Below are 10311 nucleotides of genomic sequence, written 5' to 3' on the forward strand. Positions count from 1 at the left end.
ACTGAATGCTCGTGTTTCCCAATGAATTTTTAGGATTCAGATCAGGGGAATACCGCTGGGAGACCAGGATCAGACGAATGCAGGAATGTTTTTATTTTTGATGTTCTGTTTGTTTGTTTTTTAGCTGGATATTGATGAGTTTGTTACTGATGTATTAGTGAGGTATCTGGGATTTTTTGTTAGAACTTCTTCCTAAAAAATTGCAGGAAAAAACCTGCAGGGAAGAGGCAGGAAGTTAGGATGGAGTAAACAGCCTTGATGAACTTTTACCTGACAGCTTCAAGTGCAGTGTGATGCAGTCATTTTTGAGGCTCGCCAAAAAAACGAACCATTAAAAAGTTAGATTTCTTTTGAATCAATTTCCCAGTACATGATTTGAATCTCTTGGAAAACACAAACATATTCTGTGAGTAGTTTTCTCGTTGATTGGTTTCACTCAGTGGTGGGAATTTTAATTTGTTTGTCAAACGCAAGTGAATGAATCTGTACACCTCAGAATGTGTTCAGTTTGCTGCATTCTTAAGCCAGTGGTATCAGAAAACAAAACAATAGTTTGTGCAGAACACTGTCACAATGCCACGATGGCACAACAGAGGGCTTGCTGTTGGGATGCTGGATGCGGACTTGCATGCCATAAGTCACGATTTGCCATCCCAAATCTGATCATTCTTGAGGGAAAACTGAGACACTTGTACTTGTGCGATTCTTGTGATAGCACCCTACCCTGTGGCTTTTTCAGCAGGACAATTCCTGTCTCCATACAAGTTATGCTAGTGTAGCACAGGACTTTCTGGACACTTGTCCTGATACGTCGCCAACTGAACATTCCTTAGACAGGCTGACTACTGCACAGCTGCAGGGTCCAACAGCAGGTGCAGACACGTGTACAGTCTATGTGCAGACTATTTGCATTACATCCAGAAAAGGCAGTACCTCGTATTAATCGTCTATCTACATGTTATAGTACTGGCCTTTTACCGGGTTAACACAGGCTCTACAAAACTACAGCAGCAGCTTATTTCATGCACCGTTTACATAAATAGCTGTTTCCTATTTTCAGCCTATATTATAATGTAGACAGTTGTTTATGCACCTTAATGTTGAAATAATGACTTCATGCGTTCGGTGAGGTAACAAAATTACTTCTGACTAAGAAGGTCGTTTTCCATATACGCTTATTAATGGGCTTAAATGGCTGTAAATGTACCTAAACTGGAGAGTTTGACATTTTGTACTGAATACCAGTTAGTTACTTAAATCACATCTAGTAAGACTTCCTTCCTCTGACTGTTTTTTTTTTTTTAATTTCCCCCTGAGCTCTTTGTCTGGTCCATGGACTCGAAGTGAGTCACTGGAGGACAAAATGTTATGTACCACAACTGAAACGCAGATGGCCGTGAGCTTTGCTTCAGCCATCACTCATTGCTCACTCACAGGTTAGCATGCCAACCAAGTCAGAGAAAACTGTCACAGTACACCCGTCAGTTTGGCAAACCACCCTGCTGGCTAAAGTCTAACTGCTCCATGTGGTGGATATTACAAAGTCTCAGAGATTGGGAAGAGAATAATAAACAGATGAAATTCACATGTTGGACATTTTTGCTGGAACATTTTGTGGTGTCTATATATTTAGAGTAAAACTGCAACATGCTAGCGGATGTATGTTATTTTCACAGGTGTTGAACTCCACATAAGAAGGCAGTTAGTATTGTTGAATATAAGTGACATTTTAGAATTTTGTTGTTTCCAGGTGTCAGTCAAATAGATGTTGATGCTTAAAGGTGAGTTCTGCAGAAATGATGCGTAAAAGAAAGAACAGTCTGCCTTGATCTTAAATTTATCCCCTTCTGTTTTAATATTACAATCTGTTGCTGTTGTTTCCATTCAAGTGGCATCAGTTCCTCAAATGGCCACATGAAGTTGGCTTCAAATGTGAGATGGTCCCTATCCACCTGGGAACCCACTGGCCAGTTTATTGACTTCTCTGATTTGCTTTCATGTGCAGCCACAGCCAGGCCATGATTATAGTTTCTGTCAGCTGGCCATTGTTTTCAAATGCAGATCAATTTTTAAAAAGTAAATAAATGCTTAATCGTCAGCGGGTGATAACTGATCGTTATCTGCTGTTTGTGTTTTGCTTGTCACACAGGTTGTTTACCTTAACCAAAGCCTGCTTAAACCTGATGTTAGATGGAACTCGAATAACAAAGAGAAGCCTGAAAGCATCGCGTAGCAAAAATCCCCTCACAGATTCTTATTATTCATGTGAAGCAATATGTATTCATGATAAAATACCCCACGTTTACAGCCAGGACATGTATCCTAGTCCACAAACTAACGCTGTAAACTTTATACTGACATTCTGCATCCCACGAATACAGTCCACCCTATCAAAACTACCACCTATAGCGCAGAATATCTTAACTCAGGATCAATTGTATCTTTCCCGACCTTTTATATAGCACCGCCCTCACCCTGACGTTTCAGGTTGTCTGATATTTTAAGAACAGCTGCACAGTTAATCATACTGTGCTCATCCTTCAAAAGCTCCCTTGGTAGTGCAGAAGACTTTAGAGTGATCACAAAAGACACCCTTGGGTTGCTAGTTTGATTACATCGTGAAGGATGTGGTGTTTTTCGGTGCCTGTAGCTCAAGTGGCAACGCTAAATGTAAAGAATAAAAGCACTCTGCCAGTGTGTGGTAATAGATGAATGTATCTTGTAGTGTAGACAGTGTTCTGAGTAAAACTAGAAGCACTGTATGAATATAAGTCTATTTACCTGTGTTTGGTACATTATAACCTTTGCTGCTGAAGATGGAAAGCACCTACTGAATGTCAACATTTTGATTAACATGAATATTATGCTTAAAGCACAACTGTGCTTTGTTCCTTATTAGTAATTACACCTGCCAGGAAATATTTTCATGTCCTTAACTTTAATTGCATCAAACTACTTCTGCAGCTATTAAATTGTAGGAAATACAGCAAGGAAGTTGACAAAAAGATGCAGTGAAAAGGTGAAGTACAGCATATGATCAAAACACAAGTGGATAGGATGTACTGCAACATCACAGTTGGCTTTTTAGCAGTGAAAGTGCATCTGAGGGAACCATTCTCCTTTCAGAGGGAGATTAAAAACAGTAAGATCATTACCTCAAGCTTGTGTACCAACTGAGAAACCCAGAGCAGACAACGTGAAGCAGCGTCTCTCTCCTCACACTGCTTTGATGTTTCCTAGAACTAGGCATTTATCTCCCAGTTAGTCTTTTAGAGCTTATCAGTTATCAACAGAGGAGGAAGAGGGCTTTTATTTTGGTCTTCACTCAGGTTTCAATCAGTATGTGAAGCTCAGATCTTATCGAATCTAGTCTGGCTGATTGTGACTGTAAATAACGTGTTCTTTCTCAGTTTTTCTACAGATTATTGAGAATTAGCTTGGAGAAAATCTACGAGTAACTCACAGGCTCATACTAACAACCTTGACCTCATTTAAGCAAAAAGACAAAAAATAATCTAAGTTCTTTTTGGCATTTCTGTCATTTCCTCCCCATGACAATAAATGAATTCACACTTTGTGAAACAGTACACTTTGTTCCCTTCAGACATCACTGGCAGCCATGGCGGAACAATATTAATAATTACACCTGTGATGATGACAGAGGCACAGTCTAATTTCAGTCCCACAGAGCCAGCAAGTTGGTTTTTTTAATTGTCTGTCTGCTGAGGCAGCCTGTGACCAACAAATGTCCAATTTTAATGCATCTATTCTGATTTTATCTGCAACATTACTGCTATCATCTCCTGCCTCCTTGGCCTGCACTGCCAATTCTGCCATTGTGCTGGCCTGAAGCCATGTGGGGAGAAGAAAACATCACTAAAATGTCTGAATAAATGGAAATTACATCATTCATAATCAGTGAACTGAATCTTTATTTATTACGACCATGCACAGGGCAGGGCTTTGCTATTGTGATTCATAACAGGATCTGACTCTTAATTTGTTGGTGAGTAATCTGATCGAATGTGCTGATAACTAGTCGGCCTGTCCAGATGAGAAGGGACACTGGAGCAAATATGAAGTGTACAAAGAAAAAACAAAAACAAAGAAAATGTCCTTGAATCATCACCGATCAGGACTGTGTGTGAAATGTGAAGTGTTTTAATGTTAAATGCGACTAAAACGTACTTTTCTTTATTTCTTTCTCCAATTTTCTTTCTCCAAATCGGGATCTTGAGGTTGTTTTTTAAGCTTTAAAAATAGCTGGAAGGCAGACCCGACTGGATAGGTGGGGATGATGGGGTTCAACAGTTAGAGATAGCCAACAAAATATATGAAGTGTGCTATCTGCGCTCTGAGTTTGTCAATCGTGGTTAATTATTCACAGAATAAACAGGCATGGAGTGACTATCAATGAAGTCTGCAACCTCCATCTGTCTTTGAAAGCATTCAAATTAAAGTTAAGCCTACTCAAGGCAACTGAAACGTGCAGCTATTTGTTCCTGTACAATACAAACGATTGTGATCACAATAACGTCATGAAGTAGGAGGACAGCAAGCTTCTACTAAGCTGCTATTTATCTATTTGTTGTGCTGTGGTGATGCTGGTTCTTTGCCCGAGAACATCCTCTGCAAAGAGGAGCTTTGGGAATTCAAAATTCAAAATCCCTTTTCTTTTCTTTCTTTCTGTTTTTTTCCCCACATAAGAACCCTCTGTCGTCTGCCTTGTTCCTATGCACCGCACTTGACAGCTTCATGGGTTGGGCAGATAACGCGGTATGGAAACACGTGACCGGGCTTTGTGGAAGCTACGCTTCATAAGTGTGAAGACAGAGAGAAATAGATTGGAGAGACGCTGGAGGCGGCAGGAGCAGCAGGAGCAGCAGGAACAGCAACCTGTTTCTACAAAGCAGGAGCGCACTCCAAGAGCGAAAAGGCACTTCTGCAGACACCCGAAAAACTTAACTTGCGCAGAGAATTTGAAAAGCAAACTAATTATTATGATAAAAGTGACGAATTGCGTTTAAAGCTTTCATGGTGGTTGTCTCTCCTTTTATGTAAGATCTGAGTTGGTTGGAGGATGCGTTTCTGACTTGGACTAATGCGCGGTGAAAAAGGGCGATTCTGTGCACTTGGGAAAATTATGTAAGGTAAAAATCAGCACTTTTCTATTGCAAGCGCTACATTAATACTTAGATTAGTACTTCAAATGCCTTTTTAATGTTTCTTCCGCCATCAAAGGGTTGGTTTTTCTTTTTTTTCTTTTTCTCTTAAATGTTACGTATTTCCAAATATTAATTTACGCACCGGAACACAGGTTCCAATATACATTCCCACATTAAATGTTTAAATTCGTGTGGGAGTGTTTAAAACTGTATGTGGAAGTTATTTAATAATTATTGTTCTGTAATTTTATATGTCTCATAGTAGACTGCACAAATTTGCACAATAAGCTTAAAAAATGTATAAAACAGTACTAAGAACAAAGTGAGCTACTGTGTGGGTCATGCCTAACTAACTAACTCAGTAATACGTGTGGAAAAAAATCTGAACTGCACAGACTTTCAGATATCTGCAGTGGAAAATTTGAATTATGCGAGGATTATCCATCTTAGAGAAATTTCAGCCCAAATTTTGCACTGCTGCAAACTTGTTTCTGTTTATGGCTTGTATTTTCTTAGATTTTAAAAAAATATTTCTGAAATTTTGTTGTTGTTTTGTTTGTTTTTAAATCAATTTGTAGGTTGTCCAGACATCTTAGACTGCAGTATAACCCTCAGACGCAGCCATGAAATCTGTGCTGGATGGTGTGGCAGACACCACCTTTCGGACTATTACATCTGGTTTGCAGTATCTGGGCTCCAACGATGCTAACTATGATGACCCGCTCAGTGATGTAGACTTCAAGGGCAGCTTCTCTCTGCAGAAGCCGTTATCTGCTTTCCGCAGCAACTCTTTCCCAAACAAAGTACCTCCAGACGAGGAGCTCATCCTCAAGGGCATCCCCTTCTACCCTACCAATGCCACAGACTTGTTTGGCAACAGGAGTACATTCAAAGATGAGACTAACAATATACAGTGTGGGGAGAACTTTATGGACATGGAGTGTTTCATGATCCTGACTCCTAGCCAGCAGCTGGCTGTGGCTGTGATGTCTCTGACCCTGGGCACCTTCACTGTTCTGGAAAACCTGGTGGTGCTCTGCGTCATCCTGCAGTCCCGCACCCTCCGCTGTCGACCGTCCTACCATTTCATCGGCAGTCTCGCTGTGGCTGACCTGCTGGGCAGTGTTATCTTTGTCTACAGCTTTTTGGACTTCCATGTTTTCCACAGGAAGGACAGCCCCAATGTTTTTCTCTTCAAGCTGGGTGGAGTCACGGCATCGTTCACAGCGTCAGTGGGGAGTCTTTTCCTCACTGCTATTGACCGCTACATCTCAATTCACCGGCCTCTCGCCTACAGGCGCATCGTGACACGGACCAAGGCTGTCATAGCCTTCTGTATGATGTGGACAATCTCCATCATCATCGCAGTGCTACCTCTGCTGGGCTGGAACTGTAAGCGTCTCAATTCTGTTTGCTCAGACATATTCCCCCTCATCGATGAGAACTACCTGATGTTCTGGATCGGTGTAACCAGCGTGCTGCTTATTTTCATTATCTACGCCTACATATATATCCTGTGGAAAGCTCACCACCATGCTGTCCGCATGCTGAGCCGCGCCTCCCAGAAGAGCCTTGTTGTCTATTCAGCAGATGGGACCAAAGTGCAGACCACACGCCCTGATCAGGCACGCATGGACATCCGTCTGGCCAAGACCCTGGTGCTTATCCTGGTGGTGCTGGTAATCTGCTGGGGCCCATTGCTTGCCATCATGGTCTATGACCTCTTCTGGAGGATGGACGATGACATCAAGACAGTGTTTGCATTTTGCAGCATGCTCTGCCTGCTCAACTCCACTGTCAACCCAATCATCTACGCCTTGAGGAGCAAGGACCTGAGGCATGCTTTCCTCAGCTCCTGCAATGCCTGCAGGGGCAGTGGCCAGCAGTTGGACAATAGCCTCGAGTCAGACTGCCAGAACAGAAATACCCACATTTCTGCCAACAGGGCTGCAGAGAGTTGCGTGAAGACCACTGTGAAAATAGCCAAAGTAACAATGTCTGTATCAACTGAAACTTCTGCAGAAGCTGTCTAATTGGCCATGACGGGGAAAACTGTGTAAATGTCATCTCTCCCCTCCCCAAACAATGCCATTCCACAACGTAAAGCAGAGGTTTGGCATTCATCTCCCGAAAATTCTGACTTACATCCTCACGTAGATGCTTTAGTGGTTGCATAATTTACGTTTGTGTATGAGTACATAGTGTGCCAAAGTGCCAAATGGTATTGCAAGGTCATGTAAAGGACTCATATAACTGGAAGGGGTCATTAAAGACTATCATAAGTCTGCTGTTTACCAGAGACGTCATGATATCCAATTAGTGAAGGCATATTATATTTTTGTACTGTGAATTCAGGTTTTGAAAACAATATTTCATTTATGGGATAAGGGGCTACTGACATTTTTAAGTAGAGATGTTTTACTGTGTCATTTAGACTTTAACACGTCTTGCACCATAAAAGTATGAAATCCTCGCATCTTGACTTTCTACAGGCTTCATGTACATGTTGCATATCGACATTTCTATAAGCAAATAGAAGGAAAAAATTGATGCAAACTGTCTTTGCCATATAACATGTTACTTTTGTACTTCTGACAACACTCAGTGAGTGGCAAACGTGTGAGGAGATTTTTGAGAAATCAAAGGTGGTTTGTGTTCCAAGACAGAAAACATTATCACCATGATGAAGCAAACTCTAAGGCAAATAGATTCACAGCTTTTGGCATCGTGAAATCTGAAATGGGATCTTCTGCGGGAGAGTGACTGTCCCCGATGTCTGTTTCTTTACTCGCTGGCTGTTACACCCTCAGAGTAACGTGTCTTTGTTCCGATGTATACCTAACAACTGTACAGTGTTTTCTTGCAAAATAAAGTGTTCAGATCGACTCATTCAACTACAAAGCCGAGACAACAATAACAAAAAAGCTTTTGTTCGAGGCTTGAACAGCTCAAAAACTGAATTTGGACGCAGTGTGCTGGTCACTACTGTAAAAAACTGACTCTAGCTGCTTTCATCAAATGTATGATTTTACTGGATTCAGCCTTGTACGTGTGTGATACCTTGTGACTTGGTGATATGTTTCCAATCCTGAGTCTTTTGATCATTGCAGTGAGGTGTTTTAGTGCTACTGTTGCAGCGGGGCATCATGTTGGAAAATAACCCATGCACGGGGCTAGTGAAGTAGTTTTGGCGTAACTCTACATTTAAAAAAAAAAAGAAGTCTACTTTTATTTTATGTATGAAAACAAAGAAACTAAGGTCTTTTCATTAGCTGGTACTTTGAATGAGAGTTTTGTGTATGCGTTCTGTGGAGCATTGACAACTGACCTTACAAAAGAAGCTCAGAAGATGTGATTTTTCTAATAGGTGATGTAGTACTTTTAATCTAGAAATCTCACAGCACAATTGTTCTGTAGACATTTATCTCGGTGTAAACTTATCCAGACAGCTGTTTATCAGTATGCTTTGCTGCCTCTTGTAATTTTGAGTATTGAAGATCAAAATGTCAACTGTCAAGTGGCTTCTGTACATTGGTGGCATAATGAGGAATCTATGACTTTAAAAATCCCAATCAGTCAAGTGTTTTTAGTATTGCTGTTCTCAAACTTTTGAATAAAGTCGCAGCTGGTGGTCACTTTGCGTGCAGTTTGTTTGTTTGATTGATTAATTAACGATGGAAAACAGGACGTTTTGCCTAATCTATCCACTCAGTTGAGAGGGACCAGACGCTAAGAAAGCACAGCGCTGAGCTCCTGAGCATCTGTGATGCTTCAGTGCCCCCTTGTGGAAGAATCTAATCAGCCTTTTTGAATAACGAGGACATTCCTCCTGTTGGATTTAGCTTTGTTACGGTTACTTATCGCAGCCCTAAAAGTGACAAATTGCAAATCACTGGCTGCAAATCATCTCCTGACAGCAACATCTGCTCTGATCTTTTTATCTCTTGGATTACATGAAGAGGGAAATTGAAACATCTGTTCTCACAGCTATCCTTGGGATTTTGTTTAATGCAGATGCTTCAGTCTTCAAAAGAAAAAAGAAAAAAAAAAGCCATGAGGCAGCATACATGAACAGGTCTCTCAGTAGGCAGCATGGTGATTCAACGGTTGGCACTTCTGTTTCACAGCACACAGGTCCAAACCAAAACAGGACCCGGGTACTGATGTGGGTGAATGAGATTCTTAAAAGTTTGACTTCCTGTTTAAATAAAAGTTAATAACCCTGTCAAAAAAACAATAGCCTTTATTCTAATTACATTTTTCTCCTTTTTACATATTAGATCGCTGATTATGCAACAAGTCATACAAGACTAGTGAAAATAGGTCTTTTCTACACCCTTTAGCACTAATATCAGTCTTAAATCAGAATAATAATAGTTTATCGAGCCGCACAGCAGCACAGTGACACAAAGAAGAAGTGGTGAAATAAACAAAGCTAGCATATCTTGTTGTACAGTTCAAACATAGCATATGTGTACAGAGGTTGCTGAGGAAGTGATGGATGGGAAACGTCTTCAGTGTATCTGTGCAAGAGGTTGAGGGTTATTTCAAAACTCAAACCGCATCTCTGAGAGACAGACTTTTGCAATCTGATTGTTAGAAATGAAAATACCACATTTTGTAATAATTTTTTTTTTATTATTCTTAATATTATTCTTTGCATCAAACAACACAAGGCTGAAGCAAAGAGAACACAAGTCTTTGTGTTATTAAAAAAAAAAAAAAAAAGACTAAATCAAAGTGCCACACCCAAGCTTTAAAGGGAGTCCTACAGGGTATCAAAGGTAGAACAGTTCTCGGCTTTAACATATGCGGAGCATTTTATGGCTTCTATATTCTCAGTAATAAGGAATGAGAAGAATTCAATTTGTACTTGGGGGTTTGGTTTTTAGCAAGCAGCAAGCTGTCTGATATTATATCCGACATAAAACACATATCCTAAAGTACCTTATTAACCTAACAGAGCACTTTGCTCACTTTTCTTCCCTAGAGTTTCTAAAAGTAGAATGAGAGGCAGAGCCTTCAGTTATCAGGCCCTCTCCTGTGGGAACCAGCTTGAGTTTGGATTCAGGAAGTCTTTTTAAAAACTACACTGAAAACTTTCCGTTTTGATGAAGCTTATAGTTAGGGCTGGATGAGGCGACAG

At 40.6% G+C, this 10311-nt stretch overlaps 1 protein-coding gene across 1 annotated transcript; it reads left to right on the forward strand.

Moving 5' to 3' along the window:
- The first annotated feature begins 4859 nt into the window (after positions 1-4859).
- On the forward strand, positions 4860-8793 carry cnr1 (cannabinoid receptor 1). The gene is made up of 2 exons (XM_085383062.1): positions 4860-5150; positions 5744-8793. The coding sequence occupies exon 2, from the start codon at positions 5789-5791 to the stop codon at positions 7196-7198; it is 1410 nt and encodes a 469-aa protein (XP_085239188.1). The 5' UTR covers positions 4860-5150; positions 5744-5788; the 3' UTR covers positions 7199-8793.
- The last annotated feature ends 1518 nt before the right edge of the window (positions 8794-10311 follow it).

Source organism: Rhamphochromis longiceps, linkage group LG15, assembly GCF_057381845.1.
Source record: "Rhamphochromis longiceps isolate RC_006_pf linkage group LG15, R_longiceps_female_GT1.1, whole genome shotgun sequence".
Lineage (NCBI taxonomy): Eukaryota > Metazoa > Chordata > Actinopteri > Cichliformes > Cichlidae > Rhamphochromis > Rhamphochromis longiceps.

Bases quoted from the DNA above. Each gene is read 5' to 3' on its own strand.
- cnr1 (XM_085383062.1), top strand. From the start codon at position 5,789: ATGAAATCTGTGCTGGATGGTGTGGCAGACACCACCTTTCGGACTATT.